Source organism: Pteropus vampyrus, unplaced genomic scaffold (assembly GCF_000151845.1).
Source record: "Pteropus vampyrus isolate Shadow unplaced genomic scaffold, Pvam_2.0 Scaffold15, whole genome shotgun sequence".
NCBI lineage: Eukaryota > Metazoa > Chordata > Mammalia > Chiroptera > Pteropodidae > Pteropus > Pteropus vampyrus.
In genome coordinates this window covers 11,132,974-11,154,277 of record NW_011888796.1, presented here as the reverse complement: position 1 = coordinate 11,154,277, position 21,304 = coordinate 11,132,974, and the positions used below count along the sequence as shown (strand labels likewise).

General features: G+C 47.7%; 1 protein-coding gene and 1 pseudogene across 3 annotated transcripts in view; both read left to right on the top strand.

Annotated features, from left to right (window-relative positions):
• Nucleotides 1-21,304, top strand: part of SAMD4A (sterile alpha motif domain containing 4A) — a 209,075-nt gene that overhangs the window by 174,483 nt on the left and 13,288 nt on the right. For all 3 annotated transcript variants that reach the window (XM_011385301.2, XM_011385293.2, XM_023527235.1), the window contains 5 exons: nucleotides 5,720-6,053; nucleotides 8,400-8,485; nucleotides 13,761-13,879; nucleotides 18,172-18,373; nucleotides 19,715-19,841. In XM_011385301.2, coding sequence (XP_011383603.1) covers nucleotides 5,720-6,053; nucleotides 8,400-8,485; nucleotides 13,761-13,879; nucleotides 18,172-18,373; nucleotides 19,715-19,841 — 868 coding nt within the window. The remainder of the gene's footprint in view (nucleotides 1-5,719; nucleotides 6,054-8,399; nucleotides 8,486-13,760; nucleotides 13,880-18,171; nucleotides 18,374-19,714; nucleotides 19,842-21,304) is intronic.
• LOC111735967 lies at nucleotides 6,882-7,000 on the top strand (annotated as a pseudogene).

Here is a 21,304-nt window from a genome sequence, read left to right as displayed (position 1 = left end):
TACTTTATAAGGCAGGTTGCTTTTAAAACCTCTGGACGGATAGACAGAGGCTACTCACAGGCACGTCCATGATGAAAAGCCTGTCCATAATTAGTCACAAATGACAGTAACCAGTCCAACTGAACTCGAGGTTCTTGTTGTTGTTCATAACTTTATGCTAACTGCTTTACCAAGCAGCTTGCCTAACAGAGTAATTATTGCCATTTTTAATATAAGAAACCACTCTCTTTTAGGAAACATTCAAAAGGCCAGTTTTCTCCTTATCTGTTAGGAAACACAGAAGACATTCTACATAAGGATTAGGTTGCGAAGCATTATGGTGAAGGACTGTCCCCCCCACCCCCGCCCCGCTCATTTCGGGAGCATCCGTCAGGAATTCATGTATATCCTCTGTCACTGAGGAAATGCGCCCACCTGAGAGACAGAGAGATGGAATTTGCTCTAAGCTCTATTCCCTGCAGCCTCACACTGAATCAGCATGTGGAAGCACAAGGTCACACGAGAGGTCCTGACATGCCTGACTTCCTATGTAACCTGTGAAAAGTCAGTGACATTTTCTGATTTCTTACCTAGAATAATATTGACTCACAAAAATACTTTCTCCCTGTTTCACTGGAATGGAATGTTAAAAAGACGACAGATGTAATAAAAGTCTGAGAGCAGCTAATAGGCAAGAGGAAAGCAATAATGAGTTTATTCGGTTTGACTTCTCTGAGCAGGAAAGCTTGTGTCTGTCAAGCTACCACATTGAGCTTGCTTATGACACCAAGTGCAGACACCTGTGTGCTTGTCCTCTCAAGAGCTAATGGCCTAGGGGTGAATCTCTCCTCAGCATCCACCAAGGATTCAATCTCTGGCTCTCTTCTCTCTTCTCTGGGACCTGGGTCCCTCCTGTTCTGTCAGGAAGGGGAGTATCTATAACCTGTCGCCCCTTAGGCCACACATGATAGACTCAATCAGCCCTTTCTCTGGCCTTCCTCAGCTAATTATGCTGTTGGAAATGCTGTCGCCATGCTCTTGCCTCCTACGGCATTCTTACCTCACATAGAACCTAGCGATTGCTAAGGAGATAGCTGGGGCTCCGCCCACGGCTACTTCACAATCAGTAGTCGCTGCAGACAAGCTCTGCGTCCAGAGCTCTTCCCCTCAGTTACTGAACACTTATTAAGCAAGTGTCTTGGACTAGATTTACCCCGTCCACTGGAGGCTAAACGTGAGTAACACGTGGTTCCTGCCCTTGGGAGCTCGGGACACGCATTGTGACAGACAGACGTGTAGCTGGGGCTCTCACGGTCTAGTGTGATCAGTGTCATCACCGAGGCCGATGAGGGCATCTCCCTGGGTTGAAACACTCCACTGCAGTGGTGAAGAGAGAAACCTGGAAGGGGCCAGTGCCAGGTAGAAGCTGCATTAGGAGCCTAGAGCCAGCCTTGGTGGGCCCTTGAGCCAAGGTAGGAGCCGTGAGGGTGAAGGATAAGAGAGGTCATTTAGCAAGAGTCCGGGCATTGGTATGGGGCTTGGGCCTGGGTGCCGGGCCATTCGGGAACAGGAAATATAAGAGACGTTCTCAGTGTGGGAGAAATGGGATTCAGACAGCCAGGTGGAAATGGCAAGTCAGTGGCCTAAAGGACAGAGTACATGGGGGTTTGAAAGACTCAGCTGTGGGTCATCTGTGTATAAATGGTAGTCGGTATCCCCAGAAGTGTGTGTTGCGTGGTAAGAGCCAAGGACAGACCCTGAGGAATATCAGGAGGGACCGGATGCAACAATGACAGAGTCTGAGCCTGCCCAGAGGGTCGGGAACTGTGTTTGAAGGAGGGAATCCCATCTGGTGCCATGGGTGTGTCACATCCCAAGAGGACTGGACATTGCCCCCTGGAACTAGCCATCAGTGGGTCACCGGTAGTCATGATGAGAAGGGTTTCAGGGAGCTGGGAGGGGACCCAAGCAGAAACCCATGAACCGGTGAGTAAGAATGGGTGATAAGGCCAGGGGGTGAGGACATGTAGACATCTCAAGATATTTGGTGGAAAAGGAAAAAGATTAGAAAGATATTTATTTATCTTTTTAATAATGAAAATGTCTCCACATGCTTTTATTCACCATTCTTTTCAACTGACTCCCAAACTGTGAAGCTGAACCATTCTCTGAGCCTGGGAACCTGGTGTGGAGAAGGGAGATGCACACACACTTCTGTGTTCCCACAGCTCCCTGTCCTGGCAGCACACTCACACCTTATGGGTCTCAGCAACTGTAAGCTTCTTAGCATTCTGTCATATTTGTTTTTAGATCCCCAGAGCCTGACAGCGCCGGGCTCGTGGTAGGGCTCAACTGACATTTGGTGAATGAAAGAAGGAGAGAGAATAGATTTAAACAATGTAGGAGTCCTGTCTGTTGTGTGAGAAGTTCAAGTCTTCTCACACAGGAGAAGGACGGGGCCCTGACAGTTGTAAAAGTGCCGGGGACACTGCTGCTGAAGCTCTCTCTTGCAGATGATTTCCACCTCGTTGCTGTTACATGCCCCACGAAAGGCTCAAACCGTCTTCCTCCAAGACCTAAAAAAGCCAGGCCAGGAAGGCTGCGAGGGTCTGAAAGGTGCTTCGTTCCTACTTGTCCGCCCTAAACTGTGCTCAGGCCAGCCGAAGGCCGTGCAGTGGTGCAGCAGCCTTCTCGTTACATGAGCTCCTAACTCGGCACTTTCATGAATGCACAGCTTCCTTTTTGCCTCTTTGTGTTCACACTTTAGGATTATATTTATGGTATGAGGATCAACAGAGATGAGTTGAGTCCCTATTTTTGTCAATGTGGAGCATTAATTCCAACAGCTAGCTAGTCGAGGGCACTGGATCAAGTCCCATTTGGGCAGTTTCCTACTTTCCCTCTCAACTTGGGCACTCAGTGTTGAGTTCTGGAATTCATTTCGAAGAGTCAGGAATGTGACCTGATGGCCTTTGTGCCGTGGAAGATGGCAGTTAGGTGTTATCTTTGAGATTGTGGCTTGAAGTTTATGGGGGAGAAACAGAACACAACTCTGCATGATTCCTGATGTTATATTTTCAGAAAGTGTCCAGCATTATAATGTTTATGGTTTCCTTTTTTGGCATGGTTATCTGCGGTAGAATAAGTTAAGATTTGAACTTGGGGCAAGTATATATTTTCTGTTTGAAGGAGTTCAGCTCTTAGCATAACCAAAATCTCCTTACCTCATCACTAAGTAACTACAGAAGACTTCTTGTCACATAACAAGAGCAGATGAGGGTTTGGTGGCAGTTGGCGGTGTCACACGCATGCATTTGCTCACCTTCGTGGTAACTGCCACATGGGATGGCACAGCAGGATGCATGCAATCCTCCTGATTGGCTCCCAGCTCTGCCTTCCTAGGGAAGCCTCACCCTTTCTCTCTCTTTTCCCTTCGACTTCTCGATCAGGCTAGACAAGGAGGTCAGAACCACCCATGTCTCAGTTGCTGGTTGGGCAGTTGGCAGGAACTGGAGGAACTCGAGGCAGGGGTCCCCTGTTGGCACACAGCTGGATCAGGAAAAGCGGCAGGTGCTCTCCTGGCATGGGTCAGCTAGCTTGCCTCCCTGTGCCCTCCCTGTTCAGATCACCAAGACCAAAGTCAGAGAGTCAGTCACATGATGGCAGTGGACTCTGGGAAAGGGCCAGTCTAGTCTGGGCAGCAGGAAAACGGGGGATGGTCAGGACCACTCAACTCACGTCGCAGGCTTGTCAGGACGGGTGTGGGCCGGTCTCACCATGGCCATCTCTGCCATGTTTAGAAGGAAAGGGTAGCCTCTCCGAAGCCCTCTTCTTTAAAGAAAAATGAACTTCCCTCAAGTAGGCTGGACAGTGGCCCTGGCCAGGATTGAGACGATTCTGGTGGCTACTTAGCATTTGACTTCCCTCAGAAACTTGGGTGCCAACTAGGCTAGGCACAATTCAGGCTCTGCTTCCAACCCCTGAACAAAGCAGATTCCTGCCAATGGTGGGGCAAGGCTCTCAGTGTTTTGCTGCCCAGAATTGAAACATGCCTGTCCAAGTCTGCTGTCCTCAGATTTCCTCTTTCCAATTGATTGATTGAAATGTCTGGGTGCAGAAATGCTCGTGTTCCATGCGCTTGTGTTCCTTGACATCATCAGGCAATTTTTCTTGGTAAGAGAAGATCCCAGGAATGGATTGGTACTCATGCTTCAGGCTTTTAAAATTATGTCCTTGCTATTCTGGGCTCTCAGAAGATTAAATCTTCATTAGTAATCAGGGCCCTGATGGTCAGTGTCCTTCCAGGGTCCCAGGGAGAGGTTTGCTGCATAAGCACGGGCAGCACTGTGGCAGAGAGCTGGGCCCATCCACCATGCCAGGGAAGACCCCCAGGCCCTGACCTCCCACCACACCTATCTGAGCCTGTTCTGCACCTTTGTGAGCATCTGGCACATAGATCAATGTCTGTCAGAATCAACTTTCATTCCTTGTTCTAATAAATAATGCCCAGTAAGTCAAATCGTATGTACAGAAGGATCCAATTTATAAAGCTATATGTGTATATATTATACAATGATATACATTATAGTATGCATCTATATTACGTGTATTTCTCTATAGAATGATCCCTCTAAAACATGTCATTCTCCCACTCCAAACTTTCCCTGATTTCCCATTCATTTGGAAGAAATTCTTGCAACTCTATCCCAGCCTGCAAGCCTCCACCCTCAGGCCCCTGTGGCTCCTTGGATCTTGTTTCTCACCCTCCTCCCCTCACCCACCCTGCTCTGCCTCAAACCTCCTTGCTGTTCCTTACACACCAAAGGCACACGCCCACCTCAGTGCCTTTGCCTTTGCCGTGCCCGCCTGGAGCTCTCTTCCAGGATCCTCACGCCAGCACTCATCTGGGTTCCTGCTCCCTGCCACCCCTCAGAGAGCCTCCCCTCACAGCAGCCATGGCCTGTGCCTCAGTCTTTAGCACAATGACTCTTCATCTCACGGTAGGATAGAAACTCCCTGTTCCCACCATATCCCCATGCTACCCCAGTGCCTGGCACGTAGGAACACTCAACACCTACCTACTCGTTTAACGAAAAAGTGCTCGCACAGTAACAGACACTGACCTGCAGCTTTACAAATATTAACATCATCACAACCACCCACTGAGGCAGGTACTATTGTTATCTTCATTTTATACACAGAGAAACTGAGGCACAGAGATGTTCAGTTGTTTACCCAAGGCCACACAGCAGTGTCAGAATTTGAAACGCAGCATCCATCCACTACCCTGTGTTTCCCGTGTCGCGGACTGAACAAAGGTGTATATGGTCAGGTTCCTTCGTCTAAAACCAATCACACACAGAAAGCCACTATGTGACCCAATTTTTTTAAATAGCTTCTGAAGTATGTGAGTGTAAACTGTATAAATGCATTTTATAGAAAGGCACTGAGGAAGCCAGGGAAAGAAATGGACCAAAATCATTTTAGTGATTATCTCTAGTGGAATTTTCAGGTGATGTGTATTTACCTCACTAGACATACCTGTATTTTCCAAATTTTCTGCCTGGGCTAATATTAGAATGATAAAATTGAAATGTTTGCTTTTCCAAAGAACATGCTGAGGAAGGGGCCAGCAGCCATGAGTCCTGTCTTGGAGCAGCCTGGGGCGGGCATGGGGGCATCAAGGTGGGTCACCCCTGTTCCAGACTCTAATGGAAGTCTTCTCCCTCTGACTGTCCAGGACATCATTGAGGGAGGCAGCCTGCGCCTCCCTCTCCAGGAACTGCACCAAATGCTCCTGACTCCCATCAAGGCCTACAGCTCCCCGAGCACCACCCCAGAAGCTCGCCACCGGGAGCCCCAGGCCCCGCACCCACCTTCCCTGATGGGCCCCGAGAGCCAGAGCCCCGACTGCAAAGACAGCGCCGTGGCCAGCGGCACCGCAGCCACCACCTCAGCCGGCGCCAGCGGCGGACTCCAGCCACACCAGCTGAGCAGCTGTGACGGGGAGCTGGCTGTCGCCCCGCTGCCAGAAGGGGATCTTCCTGGCCAGTTCACACGTGTCATGGGGAAAGGTAGAGCCTGATCTTCCCACCTCTCCCTTTTCTTCTCTCAACACCACTAACCAGAGCTGCCAGCCCCCGAGGGCCTACCCCTGGGTGCTAGATGAACTGCCTGCCTGAGTTGATGTCATTAGCTCACTGTACAGAAAGGGTGGCTCTGAGAGGTTAAGGTATTTGGATCTGAACTCAGATCTCTCTGACCCCCAAAGGCCTCTTTCTTAACCCGGTCTTTCCCACTCCCTCAGACCAGGGCATGCTGGGCCGTCCAGTCACGTGCTCGCTGGGCCTCGCACCTTTGAGCTAAAGTCAGACACACAAGGTGCCACGGCTATGCTGTGTGTGTGTGTGTAGGACAGAGTAGAAGTCACACGTGGTCCTTTAGTGAGAGCACCCCTTCTACCGGGATAGCCCTGTGCCTTCCCTGTGGCTCAGACCCTTCCACACATATCTTTGACAACGTCCAATATTTCAGACCATTTTAAAGAACCAAGTTTTTATCAGAATGGACACCTGAGTCTTACAGCTGCAGTAAGAAACTCCCTGTGGTTTAGAGGAGGTGACTTGTAGCATCCCTTGGAGCTGAGATGTGAGTGGCTTGATGGTCAGTGCGGGTCCTTGGTCTCATCCCCTCACGTCCTTGTTCTTCTCCCCACCCCAGTGGGCGCTTAGCTGTGAGGGATTAGAACAGGTGACCCCATGGGTGAAGACACATGTAGGGGTGGTTACCTGAGCATGTACTACCTCACCCCGCTTCCCTGTGGTGAGACCTATGATGGGCTCTGCCCTCAAGGGACCTGCACTCCTCTGACATGGCTTCTTTATAGAGTTTAAGTATTTTCAGTCTACAGCTGTGCTACCCTGAACAAGCCCGATCCCATCTGATCTTGGAAGCTAAGCAGGGTCGGGCCTGGTTAATATTTGGATGGGAGACCACCTAGGAAGACCAGGTGCTGTAGGTGTAAAAACAATAAAAAATAAGGGATTGTAAGCTGACAAGATCCTTGCAATCTGTGAGGTCAACCAAGGGGTGCCTCGCCTAAAATAAACAAACAAACAAATAAATAAATTTAAGTACTTTCAAATAAATTATAAAATAAATTCATGCTCAACATAAAAATAATCAAAACTAAACAAAATGGTGAAAAGTTAAAAATAGCCCCTTTCCCTACCCCTAGTCCTGTCATCTTCCTCCCCAGAGGTGACCACCATAAACAGGTTTGGAATATTCCTTCAGAAACTTTTGAATCGTATATGAATACATGAGTATCCTTTTTACACATAAATAGGTCTTGTTTACATGTTTTTCTGCAGCTTTTTTTAATGTTACATACTTTTAATAATTCTATTAATTTGGTAGTACCACCTTATTCTTTTTTTAACATTGTGTACTATTCCACGGTATGCATAAACCATAATTTATTTAACAGGGTCCCAATTAGTGGTCGTTGAGGTGCTTTCCAAGATTTTGTTATTACAAATAATGCTATACTGAAAATCTACGTGCAAAGATCTGATGTCGATGGCATTTTGTGACAGGTTGGTTATGTAGGATGAGGGAGAGAAAAAAAATCACGATGCTCAGGTTTCAAGATTGATCTACTGAGCGCATGGCATTTTTACTTCTAATTGATGCATTTTGTCCTACCATCTCCACTGCAGCCTTCTAAACATTCCCGTCAAAATCAGAGCATCGAAACCTCTAGGGTGAACACAAATGGGCTACACAAACATGACAAATCCAGGGGGTGTGTTTACGCTACCTGTAGACTAACTCCGCTCTGCTCTGTTAGCACTTACCTGAGTGTGTAGGTGAACCTGTGTAGGTATAAATGAGTGTATCACTTGAGAAATAACCCTCCAATGATTGAGTAGCAGGCTCATGTGCACACCCTACACACCTCACATCCTAAAAGATGAGCCAGCTTGATTCCTTCAAATGAGGTGCACTGATCATTTATAAAATCATGGAGACCGCTTCTGATAAGGTTGATGATCTTTGATGCCTTTGATTTTCCCTCTCAAAAGGAGCCTCTTTCAAAGACAGAGCTCAGGACACTGCTGCGTTCTTCTCTCAGAGAATCTGTCTCGGGCTAGATTGCAGAAGGCTTAATATAGAATGGTATGCCTGGAATTAAGCAAAGGGGCTTCTCAAGACAAGGGCTCTTGTGGTGACCGAGCCTTTGACTTCAGTGGAATGAGGAGCCTCCTGGCCCTTTCTGTGAACCTTACGTAAAGCCTCAGGCACACATACCTCTCAAAATACTGGTCCTGAAAGGAAATTAGAGGCAGATCTCGAGGTTAGAATGGTTGTGCATTTTTCTAATTCATCTTCCTATTTTTTTTTTTTTTAATTCACAGTGTGCACACAGCTCTTGGTCTCCAGACCCGATGAGGAAAATATAAGTTCCTATCTACAGCTCATAGACAAGTGTCTAATTCATGAGGTGAGTAGTGACAGGTTTCACAGAGCATTTTTCTCATTGCTTAGAAATGGTTCTCAGAGTTTCTGTGATGTGATCATTTGCATCTCCAATAACTCATTTTTCAGGGGTGATGTCATTAATAATATAGCTCTGGCAGAACTCAGCTGTGGTGGCTTCAAACCTAAACACAACTTGTACATTACCTTGGTGTCCAAAGATTCATCTAGACTGAGCTCTGATGTGAGGGCCAATGCCTGAGAGAAACTTCTGACTCCAGAAGAATCTATCTGCGTGACTAAGCCTTGGCATGGTTGACACATAGTCCTGCTCTTGATGTTTTCAAGTCTTTTAAAATTTTTTTGTTGAGACATTTTGCATTTTGGCTCAAGGAAAATTGAAGGAGAGATGGAGAAAGAGTGAACAGAAGAAATAATGTATATTTATATGTATGTCGTGCATGGTTTGATGACCATTCTGCTGTGTTTTTATTTGTGACTTTTATAGGAATTGTGTTTAGCCATATGTCCTCTTGAAGAAGGATTGCGGCAGGCTGGAGCTGTGCCTACCAGACTCTCAGAGCAAGTGCAGTCTTCACAACCAAGCGAGACAGGCCTTGGGCATGGCTGCCCTGAGGGACATGTGGGGACAGGCGGTTGTGCCTCAAATGCAGAACTTTAGTGGCTTCTTGGGTGACCTGCCTCCAAAAAGTTACAGAGACAAGGTCTAGGCTTTAGAAAACTTAGGACTAATAAACCTAGGGCACTGAGGTCTTTTCGTGGGATTTTAACATGAGAATAAGATAGCAAAAGCCTCCAAGTCTCCTTATCTTTGCCATGGTGGCAGCCAGAACCCTAGGGATTCTGCAGGCCCCAGTGATAAGAGATACCCAGCTCAAAGGTCTGACACCTCAGCCATCCTCCCAGCTGCCATACAGGCCCCCCTGCTGTTGTGGTCACTTCTCTGGGCCCCCAGCTCTGTGGTCTGACTCCACCTATCCTCACATGTAAGCGTACAGTCTCTCTCCGGGTTTCCACCCCAGCCTCTCCTGCCCCATCCTCTAAACCCTCATTTTAGCGATTTCCTCTCACAATGGCATGAATTCTTGTGTGTGCCTCCCGCAACCCGCTGACTCGCCCTTTTCTGTGTCCAGTCCTGGCCCTGCACTTGTTTTGACCAGGAAAAGGCAACAGAAAGAAGAGAAAGCAAGAACACAATGATGAATTTTAGAACTCATTCATTCTGTAGACATTGACTAAGCACCTAGGCCCAGGCCCTGGCCCTGGATAGGCAGCTTTCAGGGTGAGAGTAGTGGGTGAGCCAAAAGGGAAACAGGTCATCGCATACAGGATGGTAAAACCTCTATGAGGCATGGCAGGCACCTACTTAGAGCCTCCAGGCATTTGCCCAGAGGGACTGCCTCCAAGCTAAGACCTGGCAGAGTCTTAGTGGCAAAGACAATACGCAAGGAGGTGGAAGAGTCCTCCAGGCAGAGAGAACAACACTTGGAGCGTTCTGTGTCTTGTTGGAGAAGAGGACATTTTCAAGAGGGGCTGATTTAGGGAGCATTTAAACTTCTGAAAAAGCAAACAGGAACCCCGCTTGCTCTCCACGCTCATTTTCAGCATTGAGTTTTCAAGATATTGAAGGACAGGTCACCTTCCACCTTGTCTCAAGTCTGGAGCCCATGGGACAAAATAACAAGTCCTCTGACTGCCTCTTCTGGACAGCGCACAGTTTCCCGACTGGTCTACGCCAGCCCCAAAACTGTGGCCTGATGCTTCCCTTTCCTGCCTCGTGGGAGCCCTCCTGGGGAATCGTCGTGCTCCTTTCTGTTTCTTTCCCCTTTTTCTCCCCAGCTGTCCCAGTGATGTAGTGCGAAGATGGCACTGTGTGGACTCATCTGCTGGCAAGGGGCCCCGATTACCGTAGAGTCTTGACAGTGGCAGTCTTGGGCAGAAAGGGGTCCATGCCGTGTCTGCTTGCAGGGGAAGGGGCCTATACTTCACTTTGGAAGGGAAAATATTGTGCAAGACTTTTTATTATTTTAGTTTGAGAAAGAGGAAACATGTCTGAATAATTTTCCACAGCCTCAGGTTATTCTGTGTGTGCAGAACACACCCTCCCTGTGAGGCCCCGTGGAGACGCACAGTCTCCATCCTGGCCGAAGCGTAGACCGGGCTCGAGAGACAGGCGGGCCTTTCACAGCCTGAATGTGCTCTTCTTTAGCCAACTGGAAGAGGAGGGTGTTGATGGTTCCAAAGTACCTTCCTTCCTCCCCAGGGATGGAGGGACCGACCCCCTAGCACAGTAAAAAGGACAGGAAAGTTCTGCATTTTCTATCTGAGACCAGTCACTTTGTCTCGTGGGTTATAATCTAAGGCTGCTTGCCTCCTCACCGTCTCGAGAAGGTTCTAGGAAGATGAGCTCCTGTCCTTTTTCTGGGGCTTTTAATCTAGCCACCAGAGCTATAGGACACATCTTCCTCCAGACAGACTTATTAGTCTGGGCCTGACAAGGATAGAAGACTTGGAAGTGGCTGACTGGCTGTGTCTGGGCAATCTGTAGTGTGGAATCTTCCTTTCCCTCCGGCCCTTGAAGAAGCTGCTGCCAGCCCATCCCAGAGCGGCCAGTGCAGGGGCCAAGGTGAGGTATCAGCCATCCCAGCTGATACCACGGGCACACACAGGAACCAGCTTTCGGAGATCACTCAGAGCCAGCCATGACCTAGCTCCTCTCCATGACTCCCAGCTGCAGCTTTCAGGACTGAGAAGAAACAGCCACCACACTCACTCAGCATTGCTAAGGGGCTTGCTCCTATCTGCAGCCCAGAACTAAATAATCCTGATGCCCCAGTGTTGAGTGAATGAGCTGACCTCTCTGTGGGGGTGTCACGTTTCCATTTTTGGAAGCTCTTCGCCACCATGGAGATGTCAGGTATGAAACAGTGTCTTTGAAAGCACTTTGAATGCACATCTATAAAGTGAGCCATTTACTACTTTGTCACTTGAAAGTTAGGCCAGTTGTCCTTCGGGCTGGCTCCAGACCAGCTCAGTATTATAGTTTTGAGGCCTTGAAGTCATTTGTTGGGGCTAAAGGTGATTGTCGAATACCAAATGTGATGAAGACTCATATACCACCACCAAAGGGCTGGTCTGTGCAACTGAAAAAATCCGGTTAAATATCTGCAAGCAGCACGTATTGAATCATGTCTAGAGCCAGGCATGTTCTAAGTTGTCTAAGTGCTTTCTGTGTGTTATTTAATCCTTATAGCGTCCCTTTGAGGTGGGTGTTGTTATCCTTGGTTTTTAGAAAGAACTGAGTTTCAGGTCGAGAAACTCACATAAGGCTGTGTAGACCCTGCCCATGTGCATCCAGAGCCTTCCTCTGACCCACTGGGCTGGACTCTCCTCCTCAAGTCATCGTGACCAGAGCACCTGCATCTTGGGTCCTCCCTTAACATTTGGCTGAATAAGCCGGTCAAAAGCAGAATCTATCCATCCCTTTATTAGTCTAGCAGAAATGCTTGCCTTTCATAGACCCCTGACAGTTTTCAGAGGTCCTCATGTATAGTTGGACACTCACCGAGCATCACCAATAAATGAGAGGGACCATGGAGAACCACATCCTCACTGTTTAGCCATAAGACTATCCCTCCACTCACCCCAAAGGGGAGTCTGCACCTTTTTCTTTAAAGTGGTACTGGATCTCCTGGCTTTTAGCCCTCCTCGATGAATATCCTTAATGGTGTCTGGCTAAGGTCAACCAGAAGAAAAGTGTATGCAAGTCAATAACTTTTCTACAATATGACTAACATCTTTTTGCTTTTGTTCACATAGATCCCGTGTTTAGGTCCTTAAAGATTAAATGTCATCAGGAGAAAATTAAGCTGTCGGGTTTTTTTCTCTGTTTAAGGAATTTGTTTTCTTTTATGGGAAATAGTTATATAGTCTGTTACTCTTAAGTTTATTGCTACTTCAAAGATTTCATGCCTTATTGACAAAACTACCTGGGTGTGTTATCTTCATCATTGTTAATGCTAGTCAGTCAAATTTGGTGGTTTTCCCACAGTGTGTAGAGCACAGTTCTGGATACTTGATGGGGGTTTCCTTCCTGAATGACGTGTGCAGTCCTCACCATCTAAAACACCTCACATCCAAGTTCTCCCTGCAGCAGAATTACCAGGGTGCTTGCTACAAACACAAACCACCTAGACTCTCTTCCAAATCTATTAAGTCAGGCTCTGGTTGTGTGGGAGGGGGCCCAGGAATCTGCATTTTAATGGTCTTCTTGGGGGAATCTAATAGACCATGAATTTGAGAGTCTCTGCCATGGAGACTCAATACCCATAAAAGTTCTTCCCTGGGCCATGGAGTACACAAAAGGACACATGACATAGATCAGGAGTCCCCAACCCCCAGGCCACATTCCAGTACTGGTCTGTAGCCTGTTAGGAACCGGGCCACACAGCAGGAAGTGAGTGGTGGGAGAGCAAACGAAGCTTCATCTATATTTGCAGCCGCTCCCCAACACTAGCATCACCGCCTCAGCTCCACCTCAGATCATCAGGCATTAGATTCTCATAAGAGCACTGGTCCCCTAGTGTCAAAAATGTTGAGGACCACTGAATAGATAACAATATGTTACAGGGCAGGAGGCAAAACATCCCCAAACACCAATTTTACTAAAAAAGATTTGAGAAGTCATCAGATCTACCCATTTTCTGAAACTTCAGACGAAGTTTAGGGTGCACTTGGGTTTTTATAATGCACGGGGCCCCTCAACTGGAGATTTCCCAGCCAAGCCCTGAAACGCAGAGGCTGTATATTCTCCATTTTCTGAAGCCTGGCAGACCACTCCAGGGCATCCATACACCATCAAGCAGATTGATTTTTGGAGTAGTTTAGCATTTCCATTGATTATGAAAATGGAGGGAGCCTGCCAAAGCCAAGAGTTTTCAACAAGCAATTTTACAATTTATTCTTGGTTAATAAATAGAGTCCAGAGTAGAGTCAGGAAGAAAGGAAAGGTGGGTATGGATCTACCAGAAGTGCAACCAAAACTGAGGTTTATCAAAAGCTTAATGCATGTACTTTATCAGGCACCTCGAATGCCAAATAACTTGAATTTTCAGTACAGGCAGCTCACAAATGAAACAGACTACTGTTTGGACCAGGTTGGAAACAGGTGAATAAAAAGGAAACTGCAGAGACGCCAATGTTTCCCCCTATTAATTGCATGTTTCTCCCTCTAATGCCAGGCTGCGTCACCCATTAAAAAGTCCTGTTTGTTTTTGCAGGCATTTACAGAGACGCAGAAAAAAAGATTGTTGTCATGGAAACAGCAGGTGCAGAAGCTCTTTCGGTCTTTCCCTCGGAAAACCCTTCTAGACATATCAGGATATCGACAGCAAAGAAAGTATGTTGGGATCTCATTCTTTGTAATGCATGATGGTTCCCAGGTGCCTTGTTGCCTGCCTGGGTCCCTGGGGCAGAACAAGGCAAGGCATCATTCCTTGTTCACCCAGGATGCTGTGCGGCAAGTTCCAAATCACATTCCTTAAACAGGTGGGGTTGGGAAAAGGCTGTGTGAGAAAGCATTCCCAGAAGAAGAGCTGAATGCGATCTTTGGTAACTCAATTTACATTGTCAAAATGACAATATTCGTCTGGATGGGCGTCAAGGGGAGAGTGAGTATGATTTAATGAATGCCAGCAGAATGCTTGGTGGTTTATCCCCAAAAGGGGGCTCTGAAGGGACAAAAATGAATTGTTCTATCAGCACCTTAAGTGGTAGTGTAATTTTTTTCTCCCTTCTAGCTGCAGACAAGCTAATTATAGTTGGTGGCAGGGTGAAGAGCCCAGTGCTAGTCTATTTTGGTCTGAGCTGCAATCTAAGAGTGGAGCAGCACCATTCTTGATTTTTCATACTACTTCAGCTTCTTGGATGCAGTTAAAAATAAGCTTCGTTGTACTTTAGAACCCATTACCTTAATCTGGCTTTAAATTGAGGAATCCAATTACATGTTAAAGGCAAAATGCAGTTACAATCTGGGGGAGATATTAAAGGAGGAGTGGGGTTAAGCCTTGAATAATGACAGGCAGTTTGGGGGAGACAAGGGAATGATGATGCAACATCCTTAAAAAAAATCAACATTCTATTTTACATTTTTAAGCATGAGCAGATAAATAATAATTTTTTCACTTGCACCTAAAAAGTTCTGAATTCATTTCTCAGCGCATATATAGAAGCTCTGTGTTGTTAAAATTTGGGGCATTTTTTTTTGCATAAGCATTCCTTAAAAATCACTATTTCATTATTTAAGGGAGATAAGACCAGTTGGAATTCGTGAAAAGTTTTATTAAAGATTAATGTAAAAATTAAAGTTGTCATATTCCAGCATATACAACACTTATTTATTAAAACAAACATTTAGCACTTACTATGTGCCAAATGCTATCCAAGCACTTTAAAAATATTACATTTAATACATTTAATCCTTACAAGAACCATATGAGGTAGAAGAGCTACTGTAAACCAGAATTCACAGAGGAGCCGGCAGGCAGGGGCGTCCAGGATTTGGACCCGGCAGGCCAGCTCCAGAGTCAAGTACTCTTAACCACTACAGATGCCAGGCAGCTCTCATGGTCTTTGGCTGACACGCAGAAAAGATGGGCAGGTCAGGCAACACTCTTTATCGCCAGCTCCCTGTCCCCAAGCCCTCTGGGGTTGGCCTCCCTGGTGGATTGGACTGGACCACCTCTGTACCTGAGGATTCCTGGGGACCCAGACGAAAGGCCAGGCCTGCTCCTCGGCCTCCTCCCAAGTAAGAAGAGGAGGTTCCAGACTCCTCTTACAACACCAGCCCCTTGGGAGACAAGTTTCAGGAGGACGAAGGAATTTGGAGGTTGAAAATGAAGATACAGCTTTTAAGCTTTTGCTGCTCCTCCCAAAAATGTCATTTCCTGACTCTGTCTGCTCTGCCTTGTCATTGGTTTCCATCTGAGTTCCCATTAACCTTGATCTCTCTAGAGTGTTATTAACCAAAGCTTGTATTGGGTTAACTTAGCGTTTGCCAGATTTGAGCCCCAATGGACCTCTTTTTATTGATTAGATAAGAATGAGTTCAATCATTGATTGTAGATGTTCAATTGGAGATTGCTAAAGCTCTAGAAAGTGATTTGTTCTCCTAAGTATGACCCCTGGGATCTTCTTATGCTGTTAATTTGCTTTGAATACCTGTTTCTCCCATAATACAAAGGTAACTGCAGCCCAGTCCCTGCTTGAATTATCACAGATCACAAATTAATTGGTTCTAATTCAGTCTTTTCACGCATTTCAAGGTATTGAGATGAGTTGGTCAGATGTAAGAAGGCAGAGAAAGAGAGACACAGATGGGCAGAGCAGGAGAATGAAAAATGAAAATTTGCTTTTGTCACTTTGTTCTCTCCCCAGAAAGAATGATTATATCATTAAGCCTAGTCATCTTAAGTAACCTAAGTGTTCTCTCTGGTTCCCAGCTGTGGCAACACTTAACAAGACCAGCTTTGTAATAACCACCTAAGGATGCCACAGTAGGGTTCCACCATCATTAGAAAGATGGCCTAGCCAAATTCTCCTTCCCCCCACCCCCACCTATCCTATCCCCAAAATGTTCTGGGCTCTACCACCACAGACCACCCAGGTTTAGGAGCACCTGGAGCCCTCATCTCTCCAGTGATTAAGTGTCCCATAACAGAACCCTCTGCCCACATTACTTTGCCTAAGAATATAGTCTTGCCTTCCTGGAAGCACAAATCATTTTAGCATCACTCATTGACTACCGTATTTTGCATATGAAATAACTTTTTTAAAATTCAACCGAAAAGGAAAACAAGCAAAAAAAATAAAGCCATCTGCACTAAATAAGGAAAAGTCTTAGCAGAATACTGAATCATCTACCAGGTGGCCAAAATTCTGACTCCAAAAACCAAAGGCCTAATTTTCATAGTTTTTTTTTAAAAAAAAAAACCACTTCGTCCTTGTTTCCACCTGTCACTTCGTAGATTGTCCTTCCTCCAAAGGAGGTCACTTTGATCACGTGAAACTACTCTTACCTCTCCCAGCTTGAATTTCTTATTTCAAATCAAACATTTTAAACCTTAGTAAAAGAAGAAAGAGGGGAAGAGAATGGAGAAAGGATGAGATCAACAAAAAGTCCGTGAACCCATGAATATCCCTCTTCTCACCACGTGTCGATGAGCCTCTGACTGAATCGGGAACCCTTCCATGGGCCTCAAAACCCTGGAAGTAGAAAGACACAAGCCCTGAAATCAGTTGCAGCCAGCTCACCATGAAATTCTCTTCCCTGCCCTCTCTCTCCCTAGGAAATTTAGGAATTATAGGGAGAAGAGAAACATTTTCTGAGATCAACTGTGCTGATGGCTTAGATGCCCCACCCCCTACATACACACAACTCTCTTTTCTCAGGAAATGACTGTTTTGCAGCCCCCCTCCAACCCCCACCCCATCATCCTCGACTGGTTAAACTACGTCAGCCCTGTCTCCCGGAGTTTCCTCACGGGCTTGGTACAAACCTCCCCTGTGTGGCTGAGAAAGCAAGTCTATTCCATCTTGTGGCCATTGGAGGTAAAGCATTTTGACTTAAACATCAGTGAATGACTAAAGCTGACTCTTCTTGGAAAGAATGTGCTGGTTCCTGAAACCCTGCTGGCTGCTGCGTACCCTCCCAGAACCTGAGGCATGTTAGAGAGGACAAGTTCTTCGGCGATGAGGTCACAGGAGCAAAGGGAGCACAGCGCCCGAGTGCGATGCCAGGGTCTCCAGCAGCCTTCCCGCGTGGACCCAGGGGAAACACGCAGCCTCTGGGTCTTTCTGCAGGCAAGGCTTGTGCAATGGGGAGCAGTCAGTGTCCTGGGTCCAGAGTGCTGGCAAATATCACCTTCTCCATTCTTATATCCCTACTCTATACCCTGGAGTTAGAGCCCCAGACATGGAGTCAGCTCTTCCATTTGGAGCGGCATCGTGATGGCAGAGGCTCACTCGTTCTTTCGTTCATTCAGCCTGCATTTACTGTGCCAGAAGCTGATTCAGTCATTGGAACATGCAGGATTGTTGAGGACAGACACCGTCCTTTTCCTCATGGAGCTTACTTCCTATGGGGCTCTCAGCGCACCAAGTCTGCCGCACAGACAGACATCAGAAACGGACTGTGGTATGAAGGAAGGACACTGAGCCTGGCTCTGCGGCTTTCTTGCTGTGTGGCCTCTTGACAGGCATGTGAGTGCTCTGGGCCCTGTGACGCAGCTTGGAAGAAGGCCCAAGAGCGTGCTGGTTAAACTTCTTGGCTGCCAGCGCTGCCCCCTGCTGGCTATGTGACCTTCGCGAAACTATTAAGCTCTGTTTTACTGCTCCAGCTGTAAAAGTGAATGGAGGGCCTACTTCGTAGGGTTGTGGTGAGGAGTGAAGAATCAGTCTAAAAGTGCCAGAACAGTGTGCATGACATGCAGTGTACATGACACTTGCTCTCAGATGTTAGCTGTCGTTTTAATCATAGCTCTTTCCTGGCCCACAGCCCCCAGAACCTCGTAAGCCTCATCACTGTCAAAATGTGAGGAGACTCCTAGGAGGTGTCCTCCTGGCAGCCTGGGGGCTGGGAAGGGCCGAGACGGGAGCTGACGGTCTCTCGTTCTTTTCTGTTCGCTCTCACAGTCGCGGTTTTGGGCAGTCCAACTCCCTCCCGACGGCCGGCTCTGTGGGTGGCGGCATGGGCAGACGGAACCCACGCCAGTACCAGATCCCCTCTCGGAATGTCCCCTCCGCCCGCCTTGGCCTCTTGGGCACCAGTGGGTTCGTCAGCTCCACCCAGCGCAACACCGCAGCCAACCCCACCATCATGAAACAAGGAAGACAGGTTCGTTCCGCCCCAGGGAAGGGGGTGTGCAGCCAAGCTCAGGGCTGGAGGCTTCAAGATGTTCCCTCACCTCATGACCTCAAGGTGAAGGCAGAGGCCAGGGGAGGCTGAGCACAGAGACAGTTGTTCCTGCGCTCAATGGTAACCAGCACTGTTTGCACTGGCTGCACCTGGCCTCATGGGTTATTGCTTAGGATGCCCCTGGGACCACTTTAATTTGGGGGGCCCTGTACAGAGATGCCTTTAGGAAGAAAGGCAAGATCTGTTTATTATTTGCCTCCATTCTTGACCTGCCCCAGCAGACCTCACCACCTCCCGGCTCCGGATTCCAGAGGAACCAGAGCATCTAAGGAGCTTTCCTTAGCCTTTTTGTCTGTGGCAAATAGTTCCTCTGTCATGGTCCCAGCTATGGTGGAGAATCCACAGGAAAAAGCCTGAGAAAGGCTGTCAGAGGGAGAGTTGAAACATTCTGTCAGTCAAGGCCAGGCTTCCCAGAGGTTCTCACTGGGTAATTTAGAGCTGGCATCTGTCCCACAGCTCTGCACCCTCCTAGCCCTGCCCCCCAACCCAATGCCTTCCATCTGTGTGCCTTCAGCTTTGTGGGGCTCTGCAGGTTGGGGCTGGGATGGGAAGGACACAAGCGAGTCTCAAGCTCTGGGTCACATGAGAAATTTAGGGATGACACATTGGTGTTTAAAAACAACAACAAAACCCAGCTCCAGGCAAGACAGGCGAGATTTGCTCCCCAGGGGAAGCAGCACAGGGTATTAGAAAGCCCCACTTTCTGACCATTGTGGGCAGCCCCCAGATCAGTTCAAGAGGAAGTCTCCCCTGGGAAACCTGCATAATAATAAACACACAAGCTCAGTTGTGCCAGCTCACTGCCAACTAAGTTCTTTTCTCTCCCCCTCGCTTTGTAGTAAATTATAAGAATCTCAAAAAGAAAATCAAATGAGAGCCTTGGAACAGTTGGCCCACTTTGTTGCAAACATTTATAGAACTCCCCCCATTTCCAAGAAAAGTGATAGGAAAAGCAAAGGCAACGAAAAAGATAAAAACGTTTTTAGAGACAGTGAGGAAGAGAGGAGTCGAAATTAAACTGAAGTCTAGTGAGGGACCTGGGGCTGAGGACTTGGGGCTTGAGGGGTGAATAAAATGAATGGAATGTAAATTGCCTCCCTATCAGTATGAGTAGCACTGGCCTGCAAGTCCTTTTCCAGAAGTTAGTAGAGAATTCTCTCTGGGGTATTTGTCTTCTGAATTCTGGCTGCGGGTCCTGCTCCCCATCCCCCACCCTAGAGCATCCAGACTAATGAGGTCCCCTTTTGTGTTTCTCGCTAGAACCTCTGGTTTGCCAACCCCGGGGGCAGCAACAGCATGCCAAGCCGCACCCACAGCTCAGTCCAAAGGACCCGCTCGCTTCCTGTGCACACTTCTCCACAAAATATGCTGATGTTCCAGCAGCCAGGTAAGGCCCTGCGCTTGATCTCTCCCTCTCCTCTCTCCCCTTGCCCTAGAGGGGAGGCCAGGGCACCAAAATAGATGCCCCGGTGAACCCAGCCGGAAAGTGCTTAGCCTCGACTGTCACCACGCATTCTTGTGAGCTTATAGAAGTCTTTCCTTTTTTAAACTGTGCCTTGCCAGCATGAATAGCGGCTGGTTGGCTGGAAGCCAGCACAAGGAGCCCCAGAGTCGTTGCAATCTGACAAGGATATTTTTGATACTAGATATATTTCTGGATTGATTAAACCAGAGATATCACTGGAGGGCTATGGGAGGAAGATGGGAGGGGTGCCATGTGTCATGGGGGCTGGGGGATGTGTAGAGTGAGACAGAGAAAGAGAAAACTTGACAGTGTTGACGCTAAGAGACTTACCACTGGTTTGGGAGTGCCTTGCAAACATGACTGTTGGACCAGCCATCTTTCCTTTACTTGATTAAAGAGCAGCTTGGTGCATTTTCAAGTCGATTTCACCTTTCACCATGCCCCCTAAAACAGGGTAGCCAGAATTATGTACAGCCAACAAATAATGGTACCCCTTCTCTATGCAGACAGTGACCTCTTAGATTCCACGAGTAACACAAAGCCATACAAGCAATTACTGCACCTACCTAGCGACCGGTGTGCCTATGAGAATCTAATGCCTGATGATCTGAGGTGGAGCTAAGGCAGTGATGCTAGTGCCGGGGAGCAGCTGCAAATACAGATGAAGACTGGTACCAGTCTGCGGCCTGGGAGTTGGGGAACCCTGCTCTAGACAGGCAGACCAGACATGTGCACCTGTGGGAAAATGCCCACCCTAGGCAGTAGACACACTGTGCAATAAGTCTATAGGAGTTTAAGGAGGGAAAATCTCACGGGCCTGGGGTGGGAAAGGAAGGTTCTTAGAATTGGAGCTGAGCTTCAGGGCACAGAGTGTGAAGAGGTGGACAGAGCAGGGTGGGTTGCACACAGAAGGATCAAAGGAGCGAGACTGCAGCGGTACCGAGGGCCGTGGTGAATCCCAGGAGCCGCGGCTGGGCCGAAAGGTCAGGCCTCAGCAGCAGCAGGCGGACCAAACGAGTTAAAAAGATTGTTGCCAGTGGTGGGGACTCAATCTCAGGCCAAGGAGCTTGGACCTTGGCGGCTCTCAGTGGGGAATCGGTGGGAGATTTTGAGCAGAGGGTCAGGCAAGCGTGTGCCTGGAGCAGTGCAGGGGAGGCAGGACTCGAGGGGCGGCCACTGAGGAGGAGGAGGAACAGGAGGAGGGCTGTGAGCAGCCACCATTGGGGAAGGTGTGTCCAGAGAAGAAGGGACGTCCGTGTGGCCCAGATGCTTATTCAAAGTTGCTTCTTGACTTCTAGAATTCTTCTAGCACACTTTTGTGCTAAAGCTCCTTTTCTCCAATTTGATCTTATAGCTGTTTTTCTTCCCAGGAAGAAATAGTTGAT